General features: G+C 39.4%; 1 protein-coding gene across 9 annotated transcripts in view; it reads right to left on the reverse strand.

Annotated features, from left to right (window-relative positions):
- Positions 1-26,038, reverse strand: part of Dsg1 (desmoglein 1) — a 62,377-nt gene that overhangs the window by 16,948 nt on the left and 19,391 nt on the right. For 6 of the 9 annotated variants that reach the window (XM_034518504.2, XM_076912950.1, XM_076912949.1 and 3 more), the window contains 6 exons: positions 15,653-15,787; positions 6,486-6,521; positions 5,828-5,959; positions 4,544-4,699; positions 2,807-2,951; positions 321-487 (listed from right to left, as the gene is read on the reverse strand). In XM_034518504.2, the coding sequence (XP_034374395.1) occupies positions 321-487; positions 2,807-2,951; positions 4,544-4,699; positions 5,828-5,959; positions 6,486-6,521; positions 15,653-15,700 (684 nt within the window). In that variant the 5' untranslated portion in view covers positions 15,701-15,787. Of the gene's footprint in view, positions 1-320; positions 488-2,806; positions 2,952-4,543; positions 4,700-5,827; positions 5,960-6,485; positions 6,522-15,652; positions 15,788-17,492; positions 17,611-26,038 lie in introns of all 9 variants that reach the window. The other 3 variants (XM_076912951.1, XM_076912947.1, XM_076912945.1) reach the window with 1 other exon arrangement.

The following is a 26,038-nucleotide window of genomic DNA, read 5'->3' on the forward strand; positions in this document are numbered from 1 at the left end:
ATTAATTTTTTTTTTTTTAGTATAAATAGGGCTGACGAGATGGCTTAACAGGTACATGCTCTTACCAAAAACCTGACAACTTGAGAAGTAACCCACATGGTACAAGGAGAGAACCAGCTCTTAGAAGCTCTTCTCTGACTTTCACAAGAACACTATAGCATGCATAGGACCACAGTACAATAATAAACAAACAAAGAAACAAGTAAATAAATAAAACGCACAACGTTTGAACACATTCTTTTAGTTTTTCTTTCTCTTAAGTACCATTACTTTAGAGCCAGTTCCTTAGAATAAAAATCCATGAAAAGATGAAAGGTTACCTCTCTGTCTAGAAAATTATTCATTGTTCTGATTTCTCCAGTTTTTCTGTTGATGATGAACATCGGTGATTCAGAAGGCTCCTGCCGTATGATCTTGAAGGCTATCATGGAGTTCAAGTTATTTGGCTCATCAGCGTCGGTAGCATTGAGTTTCATTACCAGTGTGTCTAGAAATCAAGGGCAGTAGGCAGAGTTGGGCAATGAACATTAATATAGTCCGATATGTTATCTGTATCCATACAGTGTGCATTTAACTTTCTCCCTTTTGTACAACACCAGCATACCAATAGAATGTCTCCCTTCTCTACTTTCGTTCTAATAAAAAGATCACAGTTAAAGAGGTTCCTAGACATTGCAGAAGGGTAAAAGGAAATCTGTTGTTCTGACTGTTTATTTTTCTAACATAACTTGTTTTAAACAAGATGCTTAAGGTTAAGTAAAATAGCATTAAAACATGATCATTGTTTTTCTCAACTGTGCTAGACAACCTTATTTCTAGCCATATGATCTTGTTGGTATTTCCCGCAGTTATAAATGAGAATGGTAATAACACCATATTTATAAAGTTCATGTGAGAATTTAGTAGTAAATGCGAATATTGACTGATGTTTATACCGAATAATGCACTTCAAGTAAATATTATTGTTCATCTTGGGCATTTAATAAGTGCCATTGTTAGATTGGAATTAGCTCTTGGGTAGGTGCTGTATAACTAGCAGCTTGTAAGAAATGTTTGTAAGAAACAAACATATCTTACAAGCCACACACACTGCCCGTTCTTATCTTCTTTTGTAATCTAGTATATAGTTTTGATGAATGACACTTGTGGGAATCAAAGCTTTTGACATTCATTCATCGTCTGGAATACTGTTCTACTCTAAATTGTTTCCAACATCATTTTCTAGCCATCCAGGACATCTCATTCCTTCTCTGTTTGCTTCTTTCCCTTGTGTCTTCTTTTCCTCTTCTCTTCTCTCACCTCCCTCTCTTAGCTTCACATCTTTTGAACAATCTTCAATGGTGTGCACTGTCCCACTTAGGTTACTGAGTAATTGGTAATTAAATTTTTAGATACAGGAAGTCACAGGGCAACAACTCTACTCTGAGATTGTCAGGGTCCTTTCGGAGAAATGCTACATTGGAATAGACTGTTAGTGCCATTTGAAAGCTATGCTTCCTGTATTTACACTGAGCCATATGGAATTACATTCATGACACTTTACAATGTATAAAACCAGAAACTTGATCAAAGAGAACCATTGCAATTGGCCCTCTGTGGCTGTGAGTTCCATGCCCACAATTCAGCCCATAATGAATGGGGAAAATTAAAAAAACTTACATTATATCTGACTGAGTACGTAAAGACTTTTTCATGTCATGAGCTACAGGATAATAAATATTTATATGACATTTTCATTGTATTGGGCATCATTGCTACCTAGAAATAGTTAAAAAAATCTGTGAAGGGATGTATGTGAGTTTATGCAAACAAGACATCATTTGTAAAAAGATATGAACTGCATAGATCTCTTTATCTTTATAGGTCCTGGAGCCAAACCAGATAAAGAAGGATGGCTACATTTATTGTAGCTTGAATGAAAAGGGGAAGCAAAGATTTTTTGGCATTCATTTATTATTAGGAAAAGCTCTAAGCATCAAAACAGATTACTTGGATCAGATATCTTTGAGAGACTTAAAATAATCAAGTTCATTCTTTTTCTAGTACTTACTGCTCTCCAGTTTCTACTGGGTACTGTTCTCTCCATCCCTCTGCAAGTGTGCCTTGGAAATGAATGAGAATAGATAGTATTGGGCTGGAGAGATGGCTCAGCCGTTAAAGGCTAGGCTCACAACCAAAAATATAAGAGAATAGATAGTATTTGTTTTTCTGTGTCTGGCTTGGTTTGTGTAGTGGTGATCAAAGTTACAATCCATAAGCTCTTTTGAGTTCTTCTTCAGCAAAATAGAGTATCAATCTATGATATATTTTGAAATGGTTGCAAAAGAAGAATATGAAACTCTTCAGTGCTTACTGGTTAATGATAGGGGAACTCTCTTGATCCTTGTTTGGTTATTATGTATTGTATTGAATAATGTACTCTCATAAAGAGGTACATTTCTTATGTCTGGATAAAAAATAAATTTAAAGTAAGAATTTTGATCACATGTGAGTGGGATTGCCTTTTTAACACATTTGGGTAGAGAGTAAGTTCTCATTTCTTTGAGCCTGTAGGCACTTGCAGATCCTGTTGGGATGTAGTGTAAGAATCTCCAAGGAGCAGGGCATGAGGCGTGAGTATCAATCCCGCTTGTTGCTTTGCAGGTGCTCCTGGGTTGACACTGTAACTATTCCCTGAGTTGTTGGTTCTGGATGCTTTTTACAATTCTCCCAGTTGATGTTTACCTTGCCACAGCACAGCACTGTTGCTTAGCAACAGAAACTTAGTCATCAACACATTGTGTCTTTAATCATACAGGTGACTCACTTGCATTAGAATTTTCTTCTATTTGTCCTACAAACGTAGTCATCGAAAACACGGGAGGGTTGTCGTTTATATCCAACACTCTGACTCTAAGCGCCAGTGGATTCTCCAAATCTTGACCTTGAGCGTTCAGTGCTCGACAGTAGATCTAGACAGGATAGAAAAAAAAATCTGTGGCAAGGCATGTGTTTGTAACTGCTTACAGAATGGAGGCATTCCCTTAATACCACAGGAGTAAGGGACACCATCTTATTATTTCCCACTAAAATAATTGACACGAGTAATACATACAACCAATAAGAAAAGGCAAACACGAGCATAAAATGCAAGTTTAAAAAACAGCCTAGTATGTTAGAGAAAAGGAATGTTGCATATTCTATGTTTAAAATCAAGCAAAAGGGTGTCAGGGAGAGTCAGAGGAGCACTTTTTAAAAAAAAAGTGCATTCTTAAGTGTTGGGTAGCTATCTGGCTATTTATTTCATCATTACTGTTTCCACTGTGAAGACATGGAATGTGTATTATTTCACATACACAATATAATAATTAATAATAATAATAATAATAATAATAATAATAATACACAATGTGTATTATTGTCTGTGTGACAACGCCAAGTTGTGTCTCAACTTCGACTAGTTTACTGACTTGGTGAATTTTTTGGGAGACATTGCAGAAGGAAGAGGTCAAGAATACACATTTGGACTTGGAGACCAAGTGGTTAAAGTAATTCTTGGGATACAGACTAGCAGTGTGAATGAAGTCAGCAAAAAATAAGGAATATCTGAAGGTAGCTTGAAATATGACTTTTTTTCAGGGCTGGGAATCAAACCCATGTCTCTTCACGCAGTCAGCAGATGCTTAATCACTGAGTTTCATCCTCAGAACTTTGATGGGATTTTAATAGAAGAGAATACAAGATCAGTGGAAAGTTCGTTTTTGTTTTATTTTAGTTTTTAATTAAGAAATATCAACCATGTGATAGATGGAAATGGAGGCAGTCAATAGAAAGGAGGACAGAAGGAAAAACGTATGTCTGAGGATAAGGCTCATCCCGAGATACGGAACAACAGGTGCTCGACATATCACGGGAGCGAGAGGGCTATGTGCACACGTGGATCAGGATAGGTGGCTTGGTTCGGGGTTAGTTACTTAAAGAGAGCTGAGGTGGCACATTGGAAGAGAGGCTACTGAAGTTGTGTGACAGTTTCTAGAAGGAATCAAAAAGAGAGACAAGGCCAGGTAAGGATGAATGAGTTTCTAAAGTTCATTTAGAGCTCAGATGAGCTTGATTAGAATGAAGTATGTTCATATGAAACAACTGGACTCCAGGCTCATCCCTTGGCAGTGGACTTAAAAGGAGAAAGGGAGGGAGACATAGGAGGAGGGGGACTAGGAGGGAAAGCTCTGATCTGGATGCAAAGTAAATAAGTTAATCAATGGAAAAAAAGTAGTATCGATTTCCACTGATCTTTCTCTTTTAAAGATTTAGTAAAAGCTAAAGATTTGTCCTTCCAAACAAATATTCGAATTTGTTAAGGAGCTGATGTAAACTAGCATTTTTGCTAACACATAAGGGAAACATTTCTCTATTAATATTTCTTTATCTATTGGGGTAATGAGTTAAGAATTATCTCAGAAGGCTTAATGTTGAGACTCTTGAAATCAAATTTGGTATGGTCTAATATTTTTCCAAGGATAATTTTTATCTGCATATAGTTATTGACACATAGTCCACTTACAATGAAAACGGGGGTAACTTCACGATCAACAATGGATGTTATATTGATTTCACCAGTTTTTTGATTAATAATAAAGATTCCATAAGGTGGCTGGTCAATTCCTACTCCAGAGATGTGGTATGTCACTGGTTGGTTTGCAGCACAATCTGAGTGAATCTGTATAAAGACACAGGTGAAGATGTTACAAGGGCCATGTGAACTTCTACATGCAACAGATGACGATTGTCTTCCTCAAGAACTGTTGAATATGCTGTCTATGACATCACCTAGAAGTTTTAAAAGCAGGGAAATGTATTTGGAGTGGTAGATACATGGTCAGTGTTGAATTTTTAATGATAAATAGCAATGTAATAAAATAATTCCATTTCTACGTCTACCAAACAATAAACAAATGTCACCCTAAGTCGTCTTTATATACATTGTTCATAGATGTCATAATCATTAACCATTTATAGTTTTATTTTCATATTAGTTTTGGACTCTATGTTGGCTCTTTGTCTAGAGTTATCCTTCTTAAAGAGTTTATAATGCAGTTATCACATAATGTTGTTCTTTAAATTAAAAATAACTTTAAAAATACAAAGTTTCAGAAAAATATTGAAATGGATTTTATAGTAACAGGCTATTTGAAACTTTTAATTTTGAAAGTGGGAAGGAGAAGGAAAGTACCCACACCAATAAAGGGTTAAAGTCTGGCTTTTTCCTCAAAATAAATAGTTTATAAATATAAGCAAGTTGCCATGTGTATCTGCACAAATGGTTGTTTTTGCATCTGTGCGTGTATCTATATGTATGTGAGTGTGAATCTGTGTCTAGGCAGGGAGTAGGTTTCTGGGTTTGTGCTTAAAAACTTTGAGTTTGTGTGTATTAAAAAAGAAGATAGGGAAACGAGAGAAGCTTGAGGTTATGAATGAGGCAAATTCTGGATGTTTATAAGTATGGGCAAATAGGAGTTTATTTCTGATCGGTTATGCAGCAGAAAGAGCACATACTCTGAGCATGCTGAATCCTCAATCCGTTTGTAAATCATGGTCTTTTTAGAACCTAGTCTAGCAAACGTTCAAGTGCATTACTTTAGCCGATGAGACGAAATGTTTAGTGCTCTACCCAAGTACCTAACTCTCTTAGTTTATCCCTTTAGGAATTTTGGTTTTCATAATTTGAATGGGGAGCTGCTGTTAGGTCATAACTTTTCAGTAGTATGTGTTCACAAAGCACACGAAAAGTGGACTATGTGCCCTATTCATTGTGTCATTTAGACTCATGCTCTGGGTTCGCACTTACTTTGGCAATTGGGTTTCTCTTTGAGTTGTCTTCACCTTCCCGACAGGCTGCAGCGAACTTGATCCATTCTCGTTTCTGCCTTCTGATGGAATGCCACTTGATGGTACCATTTTTGGCATTATGATCTCTTACCTTAAATAGGTAGAGTAAAATATAGTGTCTGTTAACAATTACTTATTATTGGTATTCCACTGGAGATTTTGGAGGAAGAGTAATTATGTCAGGAAGAGAAGATGAATGGTTAAGTGGAAAATTAAGAATTCTGACGATTTTAGCATTTGCAACCATCACATCGAAGTGATTTTATATTTAGAAGAATAAGGGTTTCCTTGAGGAAATGTTCTCATGGCCAAGTCAACTCTCCTTTGGTCTTCTCCCTCTTTCCTTTTCTTCTTATTTCTGTCTCTCCCTTTCCCCATTTTTCTCTTTCTTGTTTTTAATTTTCTTTTTTTTTATTATGTAATTTGAGACAGGGCTTCTTTATGTAACTCAGGCTGGCTTCTGGTCCACAATCCTCATGCTTCAGCCTTGGGAGTGCTGGGATTACAGGCATGCATTACTGTGCCTGGCCTTGGGAGTGCTGGGATTACAGGCATGCATTACCATGCCTGGCCCTTTTGTTTATCAATCTGGAAAAAAGTAAGTTGCTGTATCTTACCTGGATTTGAAATTCACTGTTAACTTCAAGCACCACCTGTAAAAAGCAGTTGTAGTAGTTAACTTTAAACTAAGTGTTTTTAAAGTTTATATTACTCAAATAAAAACACATAAAATAAAAATAAAAGTAAACAATATAGTTGTGGGGTAAATTAATGGCACTAAATATTACTTAGCTATTTTTCCTGATTAGTGAATTTCTCACTACATCAAAACATGTGCTATTGAGCAGAGTTTTGCTTACGTTCCAGATTTGAGTGTTGCACATAACTTGTGGTTAAGTACCAGAATATATTAAGTAATTTTTAATGTAAAGATTGCAGATATTTTTAAAACACTGATATCAACATGCCAAAGTAATGTGTTTGTTGTTTAAGACATGGTAAAATGTATATCTAAAAATTAAATTTTTTTTACATTCATTATATTGCACCGAGGGTCTGTTAATGTAAGTGTGCACTCTTAGATTTTGCAAATATGTTTTTAAATAAGAAGTGTTTAACTTCTAATTGAATTTTTTCATAAGAGCAATGCCTGAAATTTATGCTCATAATCAGACTTTAGCACTGATACCAAAAGATATAGTATACAATTAAAAATATGAATATTAAATATTTTTAAATATAGTGATTAGCTTTTCATAGCTGTTTTTTTGTTTCATCCTTAAGGAAAATATGAATTTCAGTTTCTAAGAAAATGTTTTGAAAAACTGTCAAAATTGAAAAGTTAAACAATCAAGCAAGCAAACAAACATGTATTTATGGTCAACATGAGTAGCATGAGGAGAATTATTACCCATAATATTATGTCAGTCATAGTAATTATTACTATTACCATTAACTGGATGATAATTAAGTACAAGACAATGTGGACAGTGAAATCTGCACATTTATCATCATTACAAACACAGGTGGCCATTATACTATTATGTTCTTTATACAGGTGAAGAAACTGAGGCAGGGCTACCAACCTATTGCAAAATGCAATCTCATACAGTTTAGTCTAAATATGTGTTTATTTTATAGTCAAGTATAAGACAGCCTATTTTCTCAAATAAACTATTAAGTAAAACATTACTAAGAACTGATATTACATCTTTGAGAACTAAAAGTGATTTAATCTCATATTGAGTTTTTTGCTTTCTCTCTGTTGTGTGTGTATGCGTGTGTGTATGTACATGTGTGTGTGCTTCATGTATGAATACATGTGTGTTTAGGTGAATGCCTGTGCACATGTGCACAGAATGGAGATTGACAATGAATGTTCTGCGCTAATGCTTTCAGCCGTATTATCTTGAGACAGAGTTTCTCAATGAACCTGGAGTTAGGCTAGTGTCTAGACCACCCCAGCAATCCCCCTGTCCCTGCGTCCATGGCAGTGGGGTTACAGCTCTTGTGGCCATGCTCAGTTTTTTATGTAGATGCTGGGGATTCAATCTCAGGTCCTCATGGATGAGTACCAACTCCATTCTTTCCCACCTGGCTGTCTCTTCAGTCCCACTGTTAATGCGTATATAGATAGAACAGCAGCAACAACAGTGGTACAAGGTCACAGTGGAAGCCACATGGCTTGTTAGTTAGGGTGTATAACTGCGTTATTGAGTTGAGCTTGACTGCAGAACTCATTTACTCAAGCGAGTTCTTGCTGCCTGTGTTATTTTGGGCACTCTTCTCTTGCTTGTGCTTCTGGGTGCAATGGGGCTGCCGGGCTGCCTTATCTGTCTGTTTGGAAGTCAGTTCTTTATTGCTACAGCCCTGTTTACTCATTGGCTATCTGTTATTGCACTTCTCTTCCCAGAGTGAAGTGCCTGTGCCTGCAGCTTTGGGTAACTGGCCAGATGACTAAGAACTCTGCACAGCTTTATGAAGCTAGGTCATCCTCTTTCCCATGAGAGGCAATTTCGGCAGAAGACCAAGGTTTCACCACAGTGTCAGACTCACAATAAGATAGGTAATTAAAAAACTGCCTAGTCTGCTTTTTAAAATGTGGTGTGAACAACTTCTTCTTCTTCTTCTTCTTCTTCTTCTTCTTCTTCTTCTTCTTCTTCTTCTTCTTCTTCTTCTTCTTCTTCTTCTTCTTCTTCTTCTTCTTCTTCATCTTCTTCTTCTTCTTCTTCTTCTTCTTCTTCTTCTTCTTCTTCTTCTTCTTCTTCTTCTTCTTCTTCTTCTTCTTCATTTTATCAGAATGTAGAATAAACTCATACACAAAGTATTAGACTTTTAAAGACAAAACAATGACATGGAAAGATCATTAGGTAGTCTAAAAGCTACACATACACACATACACACACACACTCACACATGTGAATTCTATATAAAAATAGTCTAAACACACACACATTAATTTCTATATTATTTTCAGAGCTTTATCTTATTCGAGATGTGGGTAGTTGGACCTCACGCAAAGGCCTTTCCAGTCCTGACATCATTCCTTGTGTGCTACAAGGATACTGGAGTATTACGGTCATGGGAAAGGCATGCTGAAATTATAGGTTTAAAAGATTACTTGGACAATAGTTGGTAGGAGCAATGGGAAGACTTAGAAATTACAGGCTAAAGGTTGTTGGTTCTTACTCACCAATCAAAGCAGAGGTGAGGAAGAGCTAAGTAGATGCAGAGGCAGTGGGAACCACAGGGAAAGATCAAGGGAGAGATTCTGGACTGACAGGATCCACAAGGTAGAGAACAGATGGGAGGGGAGATAAAGAGCAGGCAGGATCTCTGGAGTTGGCAGTGCTAAAAAATGTAGGCTAGGACTGGAGGCAGGAGAATGTTGGAGGTGCTGGAGGGATGCCAGGTAAAAGACATGTAGCCACTGAGCAAAATCCTAGCTTGGGTTTGAAATGTTGAGCTGCATCCGCTCTGGTAGAGCTGTTGATGGGAGAATTGGATACTTTCGGCAAAGAAACAGCTTGTTGCCAAGGATGACACAGGGAACTCTAACTGAGAGTAACTGGAAAGCTGAGGGTGGAGTGGTAGCAGTGGTTGTGAAGGGGCAGAGAGGCGGGAGAGAGATACAGATGGAGAAAGAGAGAGGGAGAAAAAGAAGAAAGAAAGAAGGGAGCAAGGGAGGCTGAGGGAAGAAAGGCAGGAGTCAAAGGGTACCATACAGATCGGAGGAAATAAAGTGACTCACAGACGGCAAAGACCGGGCATTGAAAGACCAGATGATGAACTGTGTGAAATTAGAGGAAATCCTGGAGTTTCGGTGTCCTTCCAGAGAATGTTTTCAGCTAGACAGGACAAATATGGGCCTTACCAAACAAGGTGTAAAGAGAAATTGGAAGTCATAAAATTTCCTTCCCAAAAATTTTGATAAGAGAAAAGAGCAGGAAGGAATTGCAGCATTAGGTGTGGGAATCAGGGGAATTCTGGAGAGGAGGGAGATATTATGTTTGAAAGTTGAGAAGGGATTTTGAGTAGAAAGAAGCTTACTTTTAAAAGAGGTTTAACAGAAAGAACAGGAGGGGATAGGCTGGAAAAAGCAAAAGGAGAGCGGGAGGATGGGGATTATGATTAATTGATTGGAAAAACAAGGTCACAGAACACTTGTTCCAAATGACCTAATTAGTAATTTTCTGACAATGATGGAGTAGCTTGGGCTCAGAAATAATTGTGGGATTTCTGCAATGTAGACAGCAACTGTGGTTTCTCCAAGAGACATGGGTCATCAAGTGTTCAACAAGACTTTACTCTCTTACCCACGGAAAACCTTACCTGTCTATGCCTCTGTCTCATCTCACCAACACTGAAAACTAAATTCTCTTGGAGTTTAAATTCTCTTGGAGTTCCAAAAGTTGTATCACATTAATAAATAATTCCTCTCAATGAGATCTTCCCTTCACACCTGCTTTCATGGCCACTCGAAGTTCATTTATTTAAAAGCCACAGGATGCAAATTCATGGCACTTGTAATGATTATCCACGGAAAGTGAATTTTAACCAGTTTTCTTTTATTTTATTAAAACTTGTCATTTAGATATAATAAAATTTGGCTTGAGGGTAATTTTTATGAGGCAAATGTCCTATATTAATAATAATGAGGAAGTGGCAATTTGTTGAATAAAACATCTTTGTTAATGATTAGGTACTTCACAAGCATAAGCTAGAAAGAATGGGTAAAATGGAATGTTTCTTTATTTAAAAAAAAAAAAAAACACCCTCTCCAAAAACTCAGCAAAACCATTTACCCCTCTTTTATATGTCTTTTATATTTGTCCAATGAAGGCTATGACGTTGGGGTTGTGTTCAGTGTGTTAGTTTCTCCTGTTTATTCATGGTTTGTTCATTTCTTTGTCAAACATGTACTACAAGGGTCTAAGACAACATGGCACCTTTAAAGCAGTGCATCTCAACCTTCTCAACCAGAGGTCACGACACTTCTGGGGGTCAAACAACACTTTCACAGGAGTCACATATCAGATACCCCACATATAAGATTGTGATTCGCAATAGTAGAAAATGATAGATATGAAGTAACATGAAATGATTTTATGGTTGTGGATCATCACAATATAAAGGAACTGTATTAAAGAGTTACAGCCTTAGGAAGCTTGAGACTGAGCATTCTGCTAAGCTTTGGTTGAAATTTCTGGTGGTGCAAAACTATATCACAAAATGTTGGGATAAGGCAACATGATTATTTATTTCCACACTGACTTCCTTGATAACATGTATTTTTTGGAATGTGTGTGGGAAAAGAAACTCGAGCTATGCTGAATTTCCCTATTGGTGTTACTGTTCTGAGCAATGAGACACCGTACAGCAGTCTTGTCTGAGAACTGTGAGTGATACAAAGGTTCATCAGACATGGGGCTTGCCTTCAAAGAGCTTAGAGTTAAAGAGTTTCAAAAGCAGCAACCAGCTGTTAATCTGTAGGAATATTTCTAATTAAACAAGTATAAAAGACTGTACGCATGCTCACAGAGCAATTAAGATCACCAGCCGTTGGCATCAGAAAAGTTGGACCTTTCTAAGACCTTTACAAGAGTTAGCATGCCAAGCATAACTAGTACAAGTAGCATGACCCAGCACCCTGGAGGTTGTTAACTCAGCTGAAGGAGCAGAAGAAATTTACACAGAATTCCCAGCAGAACAAACTTCCTGCCTGTGCATTAGGCAATGTCTGTTAAGGTGCCAGGATTTTCAGCAACAGAGTCCTTGTTGAGTGCAGAATAGAGAAGTATCAGAAAGCAAGTGATGTGCTTAGGACCAGGGTGTCAGGCACGGCTTGATTCGTCCCTACCACATTCATGCTTTAGCTTTTCTTGCCACTGAAATACTTTCGTTCACACTGGGACAGCCTCAGTTACCTGGTGATGGATTTGTCCTCTCCATTCATGTAAAGTGGAAGGAAGACACTACTCCCAAATTGTCAGTAAATTAAGAAAGCTTTTGCAAACACCACATGTGTGGAGATGATCCTGTGCAACTACAGCTTGTGTTTCAGTAACCAGAGAAGACTAGAAACACCAATTCCATTCCCTCTAACATGATGGACTGAAATGCTACCCTCTGCAAAATATGTGCAGACAAGCATCAGGTTCCCTGCTGGATCGGCCTCTGTTTGGTCTATAGCATCTGTTTAGTACTTTTCTTACTTTTGGTGTCAGTTAACATAAATAAGGGAACTTTCAATATCTGGTTCAAACAACTTAATAAACTATGTCATAAATGAGTACCATTTTAACTCCTGCTTGTATTCTTACAAAGTTCAATCAAGTTCATATTGTGGAGTCAGTTTATTAGGCATTTAGAAATTTTGTTTTTAATTGACTGAAATAGTAGTCTCATAAAAATCTCATAAAAAAAGTGTAGACTAGAGCCTACTCTAGTGGTGCACGCCTAAAACCAAGGCATTGAGGAGGCTGAGACAGGAGGACATGTTTAAGACTAGCATGGGCTACCTAGTGAGTGCAGGCTAGGCTGAGCTGCAGAGGAAGACCCTGAATCAAAGCTCTGAAATTAAACAAAAACCAAAACTATGACTAGCATTATTTTTGTTAACAGATAAAAGAAGGAGTCTCCCCCACCCCATGTTCTTTTAGCTTAACCTGCTGAAGTTGCCTCTATAGAAAAAGATGTCTTCAGATTTGTACTCATGTTTAGCAGATTAATCAGACCTGGCAACTTTGCAGGTGAATTTTTCATCAATCACTAGAATTCTCAAATCCTACTGTTTTCTTTCTCATAGAGGTTGAGGTATTTCCTTCGTAATCAGCACAACCGTCAGCAAAGATGTTCTTCATGTGTTGTACAGGTAGCACTGTTCTCTGCAGGAAAAAATTAGAATATTCCTTCCATGCATTGAGATAGATAGATAGATAGATAGTTAAAAGATAGATGATAGATGGATGATAGATAGAAGATAAATAAATGATAGACAGATAAGAGATGAGAGACAGATAGATGATAGACAAGAAAAGAAAATATGAGGATGAAAAAGAGGAAGAAGGGGAGGAGGAAGAGTCAGTTCATGCCTTCAGCTTGTAGTGCTGTAACAGATATGAGCTGCCATCTATCCAGGTGGGTCTCTGGCTGTAGAGGGCTCATGCAGCAACCTTGGTCCCTTTCTGAGTTGTTTCTCTGCTGTAGTTTCTCTGACCTAACTTACTTGTTTAGGGAAGGTTTAAAGCATTCACTTCCGCGTGTGCTGAGCAGGTCATGTAATATACCACCAACACATAGTGGTCCAGCTCTCTAAACAGCTTTATATAAAAATATTACCAGCTGTTATGTCTAAAATATATTGGCATTTTTTTCAAAAATATTCCTAACATGGACTTTTATTGACTTTTAACAGCAAAGAGTATAGACTTCAAATTGTTTTTCTCTCTTTTACTTTGATAAAGACAAATATACTCGGTGAGGCTAGGGACGGAAGACTGGGATGGCAAAATTATCTGCTAAAATTAGCATTGGAAATAGGATTCTCAAGGCCTTCAAAAGTGAAACATGTTACCAAAAAGGACTGAATTAACCTGGAAATAGACTATATTAAGTTGTTACAGTGAAAGTTTCTAAAGAGGGGCTGGGGAGAAGGCTCAGTGGTGAAGCACATGCACTGCTCTCGCAGAGGACTGAACTCAGTTCTCAGCACCCACACTACTTGATTTGTCAGCACCTGTAACTCCTGCTCCAGGGCACCCACACACCTGTGGCATACACTCACTCAGACCCACCTGTACACACACACACACACACACACACACACACACACACACTCACACAGACCCACCCCCACACACTCACACACACATACACTCACCTAGACACACACACACACACACACTCACACAGACCCCCCCCCACACACTCACACACTCACACACACAAAGAGAAATAAAAGTAAGCCATCTGAGAATCATGTCTTAGATCCCACGGGAAATATGGCCACAGACTGTTGTTCTTCTCCAAACCAAATCCCAATTCTCTCTCTCTCTCTCTCTCTCTCTCTCTCTCTCTCTCTCTCTCTCTCTCTCTCTCCCTCCCTCCCTCCCTCCCTCCCTCCCTCCCTCTCCCTCTCTCCCTCTCTCTTCCAAGCTTAGAGAATAAACTATACATTTCCAGAAACCTCTTCGCCTAGGCAGACAGTTCCAGATGATAAATGTTATTGACAAATCATTAACTAAGAAGTAGCTATTTGGAGGAATTTTGTAAAATGCAGTTAATTAGAAATAATTGTATAAACCAAGAAACCAAGAGTTATTCATAAATTCAATGAAAGCTAGCACATAGGCACTAAAACAGCATAAATGAGTGAAAAATGCTACAGGAAGCCTTAAGGAGTCAAATTTATATGAAATTAAAAACTAAAGCATTTGATTATTTAGCAATACAGAGGCATTCCTGTGGTTAAATGACATGCTGTATAATAATCATTGATTTTTTTCCATAGCCCAGGTTGTGACATCAACTGAGCCTAAAAAAAAAAATCAATTAAAAAGTGTATGGAATAGCAGTCACCCATGAAGAGTGGCTTAGAACCAAGCTACTGAGAGTCACTTGTAACTAAATGTTACTACTCACCACCCCTGCCCTTTTGTCATGCACCTCTAAGAATTGAACCCAGGGCCTGGCGCATGCTAGGCAAGTTTCCCATTACTCAGCAACAGCCCCAGCCCCACAACCCCTCATAACAAATGAACAGAATTCAAACTAGCTAGCATATAGTAAATCAAAGCTCTAGCGTGTTACGTTACGAATCCAGCATTCCAGTTCAAAAATCAAGCAAGTAAAGACAAAGGAGAGTCACATCCTGCCAAAAGCTGGGGAGGGATGAACTGGCCCTCACCCTCTGAGATGACATTTATCCTACTTGGGAGAGAGACTATGACTTTAAAACTTCTTACTGAACATGAGGTTAATAGCCCGGTGTGGCACATTTGTGAACTGTAAGAGAAAGCGGGTGACTTGTAGGGGGCAGCAATACATCATTGCGCTGTGTGGTTTGCCTAACAAGTGTACAACTGCTGTGCCACATCCTTACTGGAGGACAAGGACAGCAACAATTAACTTACCCCTCAATTAAGCTCATCCCATCACCTGTTATATTATTTATATAAAACTCCTGTATTCGCAGTTTTTGAAATTAACTATGGAATTTTCATTCAAACTCTAAACACCATGGGGGTTTGGTGTTAGTAAGATGGATTCTGACAACATCTGGGAGGGAAGAGATTGCTTGGACTGTGAGAGTCATCACAGAGAGCTGTGATCCTCATGCCTATAAATCCTTCCCTGGCTTTAAAACACACTCAGTCTGTCAATCAAAATATTCAGAGAGGGGAAATGTTTCAATTGATAACCCAGACACACCTGGAACACCCAGATGAAAAGCTCCATCCTTGCCAATGAGAATTTGAACAAGCAAACACAGCAACTTTAAACCTTTCTTAAATTCAATATTTTCCCAGAGTAACCAACCATTGACTGGGATGTCAGACATGGTTTGATGACTGGACACTGGGATGTTAATATGATCTGGAGTCTTCAATTAAAGAGAGAAACACCACTTAAAATCACGGTTCATAAAAACCACCTTGTCATTAACATAAACTTTTAATGGTTTAGCATAGAAGTGCCTGGAAATAACATTCTCTCAGAAAAAATCCTCGCTTGGCTATGTTGAGCCAGGGGGTAAAGGATGCTTCCAGCAGAATTCACTTACCAGGAATGTGAGCATCACGGCAGCTCTCCTGAGGGAGTGCCAGTCCATCGCTGCAGCCGTCTTCTGCTACATCCACGACCAAGGGAGGCTGCTTGCTCTTCTCTGCTCTTCTTCTTTCTCCCACTCCGCTGGTGTCTGATTAAAATAATTTCCCAGTAGATGTTCTTACATGCAGGCTTTGAGGTGTTTCTGCCTTCCACTCGGAGAAGGAGGGAAGGTACGTATAACCAGTCTGGATCCCCACCCTAAAAACTTGGGCTGGTCTCAGTGAAATGCTTGACAAGATCATCATTGCTCCCAGGTAAAAGCTAAGGGACACACCCTTCTGCCAGCTGAAAAAGCTGCTCTCTATGGGGGTGGGACTTGCCTCTCCTCTACTGAAGGCTTTTGGTGATAGACAGTCAAAATGGCCAAAGCATGGGGGCTCCTGCTTGTGCTGCAAGGCTTCTCAGCTGTTCAGAAGTTCTCAGGTCCTCATCAGATTAATACAAGTATATTTGGAGTGTCTCTGTCATTCATAGACTCGCATAGCTTATGTTCAGAGCCAAACCCTCAGGTCACAGTAGAAAATTATAAGCTTTCCATTTTATTAGATGTTAGGAAAGATGCAGCTAGTTACAAAGTTGTTAAGATTAAAAATTACTAATGACGAGTGAGAATTTTTAAAAAGCATTTTTGAACAAACAAGACATAACCCTTACGATTATTTGCTTCTTTGTGTAATTCCTGTTCTCCTTTTCCTGGCCTGTCTAAGTCCAGGAAGGTCCCCATTTTCTCTCTATGGATATTTTCTTCTCCCTCTTTAATTCTCCCCTCTTTAAGGGCCTGTCCTTTTAAAATGCATTAAAACAAACTTGAAAATTTTATCAAGGTAGGTTCAGAGGAAACAACCACAGCCTCCAGTTAAAATCTTGTTGAAGCCCAGTGCTGAAATACTAACGAGAATTCAGAAGATGCACTTCAGGTGAGGTGGTTAAAAGTCAGTGTCAGTTCCCAAGCACAGGGCCAAGACTGCACACAGAGCCAATTAGGACACAGGGAAAGGCTGCCCACACATGGAGCGCTGCAAGAGCTTGAGGTGAGCAAGAATGTTGACCCATACACAGCAAGAGTCAAAGGCTCTCGGGAAATCTTCCCTTAAATACCCTCTCAGTAGCCCGATTGGAGCTGGGCATCCTCAGGGTTTGTTATGGCACTCTGAAACAAGGCCTGTGTGATAACATGTAGATTATTGTCAGACAATGCTAACCTTGTCCCAGAAAAGGAAAGATCTCTCTGGGACACTACAGTGTTGTCATTTTGCTACTGGTGTGTGGCAACACTTACTTGACAGTGGTTTGAAATGTCACATGACTCATTGGCGAACACAGAGGGGTAGAACAGGGCCTCCTGTGCTTGCACTGAGTAAAAATGGTTGGTAGGGATTGGTTGAGTGACTAAACAAAATAATGAGAGGAGCAGGCGGAATTCTTCATTAGTAAATGAAAACGTGAGGGTCCACCTACGACTCAGTTTGGACAACGCATTAGTAAATCATGTGATCAGGAATGACAGTACTCACTAGGCATCAAAGACAGGCGGACCAACTTTTGTAGGCAAGCATGACAAGGGAATATTCTACCCATCTGGAATTCTGGGCTTGCTGCCAGGGAGCTCATGGCCCTTCTTCACCCATTGAATTATCTTTCCCTGAGCCCATCCCTGACTCCACCCTAACTCAAGGCCCTGCTCCAGCAATCCCAACCAACCAGATGGTGTTGGGGACAAGCGACTAGTCTAGCATCTTTCTGGGGAGGAGTTAGGGCTGAGCCCTAATCTTGTGGAGCAGTGACAGTCTCACCTGGAGAATCAGCCACATCAAGCAGAGTGGGGAGGATGCTTACAGTCTCCATTGCTCTTCCTTTGCCTCTTTCCTTGTCTTTCCATCTTTCAGTGCCATCTAGGTCTCTGCAACACAACTGAGGAATGCCTTATGTAGAATGTGGCGCAGGTATCTATTTGTATGCACTTACTACTTTTGCTCCACTTTTCAACTGGCACTTGATTTTTTTAAGGTGAAGTTTCTTTACAAAACCCAAGCTGGCCATGGACTCAGCACCTATTTGCCAGAGCCTACCTAGAGTTGGGGTTGCAGCTCTGTGCCATTTTGCCTGCCTACCCTTTGTTTTCTTTCTTTTTTTTTTTTTTTAAAGGAATTCCATCAGTCATGGGCCCAGACCCTTTTCTTGACTCTGTACCACTCCCTGGTCCTGATGCTAAGGGGTGAAGCGCCCTTGAGATAAATCGTGTAAGTCTTCTCACTCTCCTTACATGTTCTCAAGTCTTTCAGTCTTTGCTCTGCAGCCTCTTCCTGACCTTGGTATAACTGCTACTCAGTTCGCACCTGTCCATCTCCACACACCCCAAGCCTCCCCTCAGTCTTGGTTACTATGTATATCAATTCTCGTTTCATAGAAATTTTTATGAAATTTGGCAGGGGAGAGGGTAATTTTGAGTTGGAGTTTCCCAAGTGAGCTGACCAAATCGGTCAATGGAACTTCCCCTTTTCTTGATAATACATGATAAACCCTGGAATGTCACCTCAAAGGAACAGCATTTCTGCCTTTGCTCAGCACTCGAGATAGTGTAACACTTGCTTGGAACACAAACAAATCTTTAAGGATAATTGGTTATGCTAAGCTAGAATTCTGGAATTTACGGCCTATCTGACCTCTTTTTTGGAGTGCCCGGAGCTGACACTCACATTTCAGAAAAACCTTTGAGAATATGCTACTTTGATGTATGTGAACCTCTAGCTTCCATATGTGTCAAAATTATCTTACCCAGCCCTACATGTTATATTATATAGGACAGATGAGGCGGTTTCAACAACAGCACTGCATAAACCCCATCAGTGGTGCAGGCCTGTAATCCTGAGGTAGGAGGTAGAAAAGAAGGAGAGACATTCTGTGTCATTCTCAGCTACAGAAAGAGCTTGAGGCCAATTTGTAAAAATTGTTTTACATCTGTAATAATTTTCCATTGATAAAGTGTTTCGTATTGCTCAAAATGAGGTGATGCCTTAATGAGTTAGTGTCATACATTAAAATGCCCAAGAGATTGGTGTCTGCATTAGATGAAAAAAAGATTTTGTTCATATATTAAAAGCAAAGTGCAATTTTATGTTTAATAAAGTGCTGGTTCAAAAAAGGAGCTTTGAAAGTATGAAATGGGGATGTTTAGGGAAGTTTAAACAGGATTATTAGAAAATTAATATAAGGTTTCCTAGGGTGGGTCCCATTATATATTTATATATGCACACACACACACACACATATTATATATATATTACATATACTTAATTATACAGTAAAATGTTAGCAACTATTGATCCTCAATCATAGCATAAAGTATTCTCTGGGTTTTTTTGTTTTTTTTTTGTTTGTTTTGGTTTATTTAAACATTTTATAACAAAATAAAAGTAATAGACTAGGGTAGGAGTTTAAAATGATAGACATAGGTCACATCTGGTCACATCTGGCCATCAGCCTGTTTCATTATAATCAGAATGCCACCAGCCTCATAGGCTCTTACAAAGGATTTATGGGTAATTTCATTCAGCACAGGCAGCACTGAGGTTTCATAGAGTGCAGGTGGACAGAAAAGCTTAAGAGATAACAGCTTATCTAATCTTTATAGTCGGTAGTGGCTGAGGTTTGCTCACGGTATTTTTCACTAACGGCTTTGAGAAGAGTCCATCAACAGGCAAATAATTTACATCAGTATTTTCAGAAATTATTACCTTTGCTGTGTTTTTAAAATTCAAATCCACCAACATTTCTTAGGACTATTATGGACTGCTGGAGTTGTGGATATATATATTTGAGTGTGAACTAGTGCAGCCCCTGTGGAAATCAGTGTAGGGCTTTCTCAAAAATCTAGAAATAGAGTGTCCATGTGACCCACCCATATCTTTCATGTGCATATTTCTAAGGGTCTCTGAATCCTACTACAGAGATACTTGCTCATTCATGTTTATTGCTGCTATATTCAAGATAACCAGGAAATGGAACCAGTCTAGGTGTGCATCAGCTGAATGAATCTACAAATAGCTATTCGGAGTGAGGTAGCCCAGACCTTGAAAGACTAAAACCTCATGTTCTCTCTCAAACATGGAAGCTAGCTTTGAATCTTTAGATATGTGTTAAAATTGGAGTACATATAGGAATCAGAAAATTAGTAAGGCCCATGGGATTGAATTTCATGGGAGTGGGGACAGAACACAGATAGTATGAAGGAGAAAAGGGAATAAGAGAACAGGAAGGGCTAAATGGGGTGGGGGATGGAAGGGCAGGTTAGAGCAAGGAATAACTAAACTTAAAAACTTGGAAAAATCCATATGTAAATATATTATTTTGGAAAATTTCTAAAATTTATACATATAGTGTGGAGACAGTATCTCCCACAGACACCCTGGGCTATCAACGAAAAGCCTATGTCTTGAGACTCTCATAGACACCCCAAACTTTGCAGGCTATTGTCATTGCTCCAGAGCTTGATTGTAAGACCGTCTTGCTGAGACATCACATACTTGAAAAAGAGAAATCAAGCTAGTACCAATGCTGAAGCTTCATTCCCACGTACCTAGGTTTCCTAGTGCTGGAAGTTTTATGCATATCAGCAGGAGAGAAAACTCATCAAGAGTCCTACCAGACAGTGCGAATACTGAGAGCTACAGTAACTGGCTTGGCAAAATATGCTTTGGTTTAATACTGGCACAAATATTATGATAGAGACTGTGATGGTTTGAATGAGAATCCTCCATAGGCTTAGGTTTAACTTGGTTCCCAGTTACCGGAGCTCTTTGGAAAGGGTTAGCAGGTGTGGCTTTGTTACTGTAGGTATATTCGTGTTGGAGGAAGCGTATCACTAGGGTACATTTGAGGTTTCAAAAGCCTATGCCAAGGTCCTCTGTGTCTCTGTCTCTCTGTCTCTGTCTGTCTCTGTCGTCTCTCGTCTCTCTGTCTCTACCCTCCCCCCCTTTCTCTCTGCTTGCCTGTGGACCAGGATGTAAGCTCTCAGCCCCACTCCTGCTTGAGTGCTGCCATGCTTCTTGCCATGATGATAATGGGTTAGGTTAATCCTCTGCAACAGTAAACAAGTTCCCAGTTAAATGTTTTCTTTTATAAGAGTTGCTCTGGTTATGATGTCTCTTCACAGCAAAAGAACAGTAACAAAGACAGTAACAAACCACTTTATTACTGGGTTTAAAATCTGTTATATAAGATGGAATTCATGTTGGTACTGTTAACTATGAGCTTGTGGTGGTCAAGGTCTGTAGGTCATAAAAGCCAGTGCTATTATTATGCTATTGGCTACAGTAATGAACTGCCACCCCAAGTTCTAACTTTTACCCATAGATTAGTGCATCTCTCAGCCCTCATCACTGTAGCTTCCTTTTGCCATAGATGGTGGTTAGCACAGAGACTCTGGTCCTGTGTTGAGAATAAGAGACTGTGGAGTGCTCATTTCTAACTGGGACACTCATATCACACCTCTCTTCACAAGTTGTTGGGATCACAGCAGGGAGGTCCTTGTGCCCACAGATCTCCAGAGAAACCAGGAATACTAAGCACACAGGGTTGCCTTTCCAATGGGAAAGATGAAAAACCTATTCTTCTACCCAGAAAGCTGAGGATTGGCAGTGATTAACAATCTGGTGACCTGCGTTATCTGTTGAGCCAACCATATCAAGCTCCTGCAACCAGGAGGAAAGGTGGCTAGTAACCTAAGTGACCTTTACAGACCAGAGCTCCCCAAGCACCCACAAACAGGACTGGAGATCCCTAATGGTCTAAATGACCCTCATAAGCAGAAGCTCCTGAAAGCTTCTACAGCCATGAATGGAGATGCCTAACAATCTAAATGACCCCCCTCCCAAGCTTCTATAACCAGGACAAGAAGTGGTTAATAGTCCAAATGACATCTAGGTTATCTGTAGGTCCAAAACCAGGCCAGACCCTCAGTCCTTAAACTAATGCATGGAGTCTTTTTCTAGAACACATCTGGGAAGAAATGACATGTACCGGAGTTGAGTTTAGATGTAATTATAGTTCCTTGTGCACTGGTGATTGCATTAGACCAGAAAACATTCCCCCCCTACAATCATTCTGGGCTTACATATGTTGGGAATAAACCTGATATCAGGCTCATTACAAGTCTTGATCCAGGTTGATGGAGCCAATCTGAGCCAACTTTCTATTCTCATTTGTTTGTGATTTGCTTCTCGGCCTGACATGTGCAGAGATCTCCTCGCTGAGTCAGAGAAATTGTAGTGAATAAAGGAGTGGAAACACTATAAGATCCAGAGGTAGAAGGTGCTTTCAGTGGCGCAATAGCTGCCAGATATTTCAGGGCTATTGTCTGCATCAGCTCACAGGGTCTATAACTGCAAGCATAAGGCCTGCATATGATCAAGACATGGGTAGGGGAGGGATTTTAGCTGAGATGCTATTAGCTATTGGTGGCTCCTAGGGGAGGGAAGAATCAGTTTTCTTCAGGGATTCAGCCCCTGGGAGGCAACCTATGCTCACATAGAGGACCTTATACTCATGACATATAATCAGCACCAATGGATTCAGTGGATTAGGAAAAAAAAACAATGAAAAAAAAATCCATGTGGAGTCAGGAGGGATCAACAGTGGGAGTAGAGGAGGAGGAGGAGTGGAGGGATGGATGTGGATTTGGTGAGAACAAGTTATAAGTGGGTATGACATCCTCAAACGGTAAAAGCAAATTTTAAAATGTTCTCATCAAAAGTTAGTGATAATGTGGACTAGATCGTAACAGGGCCAGGGGCGTGGTTTGAGTATTAAGGAGGCCAGCTGAAGAAGCTTACAGAGAGCTGTGGAAATTGTGATGACGATGCTCACAAAGCGTGGAGAACAAAGGCAGGAAGAAAATGTTATTTCTCAGGCCATTACAGTGTAAGAGGTAGCAGGGCTGAGGGTGGGCAGAGCAGGGGCAGACTGAGGAGGGTTTTGAAGGCCCTGCTGAGGAATGCGCGTGATATTCTGTGGCATAGAGAGTCCCTGTGAGGGGTCATGTCCTCAGTGTGCGTTGTGAGTTTGTTCCGTAAGCTTTGTGAGGAACAGTTAGAAAAGAGCGACACTGGATGCAATCATAATAGCTGAGGCGATGAACCTGAGGCAGGAGCGGACGATGGAAACATGATGAAGTTGAAGTAGAAGGTTCAAGAAGAAATTCTGTACAGGGAGAGGAGTGGGGAAAATGAGGGCTTGGGGCTGGGAAACTCTCCTTTTAGAAATTAAATGCAAAGGGAGGGTAACCGATTTAAAGTATACTAACGTGACCAGCATCTTGTCACATTAGTCTGTGTGTCTATTTCTCCACTTACATATTTCTTGTTTTTGTTTTGTTAAAAGACTGAATATAACTTGAGGGTAGCATGTCACTTTAATTCCGAGTGTTACAGTTTGTATCTTTTAATAACAGACTTTTTACTGCATAATAATAGCTTAAGTGTCTTTGATGCAAGAAGTATCAAAAGAATAATGATACTAATGGCCCCTGGTACAGTGACTGAAAGAGAATTCACAAGATCAGTGCACTCACTCATGGGCTCCTTGGATGGGAGGGGTGAAGAAAAGTGAGCTTTTGCTCAGAGGTTATTGGCAGCTAAGAAAGACGGGAAAATAGACTTAGAAGACTGTGACATTGCCCTTCATTTTAAAATGAGAAACTGAAATGCAAACAAATAGTATGGTCACCAAATTAAAACTTTTGAATCATAGAGTGAAGGAAATATCACTCAAGTAAAGGAAAAGTAATCCAGTTATTAGATACAGCGCATAATGAAAGAAATACATACAGCTCCATGTACCAATTTGAAGTATTTTGTAATAAAACTATGACGAGTGAAGCACTCACGGAATAAAACTTAATAATTTCCAGAGAGACATGGAGGTAACATGGATAAAAAGAAGCCTTGATTTTGTGCAGAAAAAACTCAGTATTTTAGTCAAGGCTCTCTCTCTCTCTCTCTCTCTCTCTCTCTCTCTCTCTGTGTGTGTGTGTGTGTGTGTATGTTAAGAAATGATCTCCTGTCTAAAACAAGGGCGACTTGTTAATGTTGAGATACATGACTAAGCTCTTGGAAGGAAACTGGCCTACTCCTTTATATGAGAGAGTCTTTATTCTCTAATAACGATTTTGCTATAATAAAAGACCACACTATAATCCTGTGGAAGCTCAAGCCAGACCAAGTCCTAGTATGGAGAGTGGAGGTGGACATGAACTCTGACCCCTAGCTGAGGAGCAACTGATAGTTGCTGCAGACAGACAGTCAGCCTTCTTTTCCTGAGTAGCCCATGATCAGCTGATCACACCCCATATGGGCAGCACATATTTGAATTTGATGGGAAGAAGGACAAAGATACAGTAAAAAAAGAAGAAATGGGGTTGGGAGGTCAGAGAAATATGGTGGTGAATCTGGGAAGAATTGGGGCCTACCGGGTGGATATGTTCAAAACACATTATATACAAATTTTAAAACAATTAATAAAAGGTTTTTTTTTTTAAAGAAATAAGAAAGAAACTGACTATAGAAGAAGACAACTGAGTGTAAATTTAAGAACTTTTAAGTGAAGACTACCCGTGCAAACCCAGAACCTGTAAAGTAAAAGGCGGATGACTTTTGCCAACAGAAAGTTTGAAAGTCTATCTGGACAAGATATTTTGTATGTGTAACATGCAAAGGTCCAGTTTCCCCAACACTCAGCGAGTACTTGCAAATCAGTAAGAAAGTTGATGATCCAAACCCAGGCAGCGGTTGTAACTGAAGCTGCCGTTGAACAGAATGTGTAATGACTAACAGGAGGAAGAATAGATGTTTGACCTCAGTCGGAAACATAAAAATAACACCGAAAGCAAACAAAGTGTTTCACCAATCAGATGAACAAACATTAGACATTTGATAGCAAAACACTAGACAATAGACAAGGATGATCAGGAAAGCACCTCTCTGAAAGGGAGAGTCCTGTTGGTGTAATGTTGGCTGGCAATTTGACACAGTCTGACAAAAAAATTAGAAAGCACAAACAGTTTTGTTGCAACAAGCTTTCAAGGTATGTATTTCATGATTGTTTAATACTATGCGTGTGTCCGTGTATAGGAATGTGCACAGAGACCACAGTGTCAGTGAAATCCCGTGAATCTAGGGTGACAGGCATTGTAAACTACTTGATGTGGGTGTGAAAGCTGAAGTCCTCTGCAAAAGCAGTATGTACTCTTAACCACTGAGCCATCTTTCCAGCCCCTGGTGCAGCAAGTTTTGTGCTTTGAATTTAACCACAGGTATAGCAACTCAACAGATTATAAATCACTTGTGAGGACATTTGCTGTGTTGCTGGTAGAATAGTGAAAAAATTGCAACAACTGAGGCCAATCACAACAGAGTTGGCAAAGTAAACTGTTGTACATTTGCATATTGGAACAAATATGCAAATAGGGATACATCTAGGTATTGGCAGAGGAAGATGTCAAAGTCATAGTCAGTATGGAAACTTAGACAGTATGGAAGTAAAAACTATGTTATGAATACATATTTATATATGGCCCAAACATTTCTGGAATTATTCACATGAATCTTCATATAGGACAAGGAAATATTTAAATTTGTACCCTTTCAAGCCATTTCAATAGTTGAAAACGCTCTTCATGATAAATAATAAAAATATTTTAGCCGGGCGGCGGTGGTGCACGCCTTTAATCCCAGCACTTGGGAGGCAGAGGCAGGAGGATTTCTGAGTTCGAGGCCAGCCTGGTCTACAGAGTGAGTTCCAGGATGCCAGGACTATATAGAGAAACCCTATCTCGGAAAAAAAAAAACCAAAAAACAAACAAACAAAAAATAATATTTTATGTTTTGTGGTTGTCATTCTTGTGTGGTGTAAGCAGACAGTCATGTTAAATGTCCATCTGAGACTGAGAAGTATTAGAAGATTGTCAGTTGAAACATGCTAATGAGATTGGTTAGTGCAAGAAACCATCTAAGGAGGGCCTGGAGAGAAAGGAAGGAGACCTTACCTGAGGAGCGACTCCTGTTTTCATTTGCTTAGAAAAGAGTCAGCAAAAAAGACAGAAAACTGCTGCTTCAAAGAAGTACTCAGACTATGCACAGTTTAGTTCTGTCCAGTGCAGTTTAAATTATAGTCAAAGCTTCAACACAAACGGTTTCTAAAGAGTCCGGAAGATTAGAGAAACATGAGAACAGAGCCATGTGTGTTTTAATAAAATAAAAACAAAATGAGTTTTCAAGAATAAAGCGAGTTTTATCAAGAAATATAAGCAAGTGAAATTAAGTACCTAGAAACAGCAAACAAATTT

Source organism: Arvicanthis niloticus, chromosome 14 (genome assembly GCF_011762505.2).
Source record: "Arvicanthis niloticus isolate mArvNil1 chromosome 14, mArvNil1.pat.X, whole genome shotgun sequence".
NCBI lineage: Eukaryota > Metazoa > Chordata > Mammalia > Rodentia > Muridae > Arvicanthis > Arvicanthis niloticus.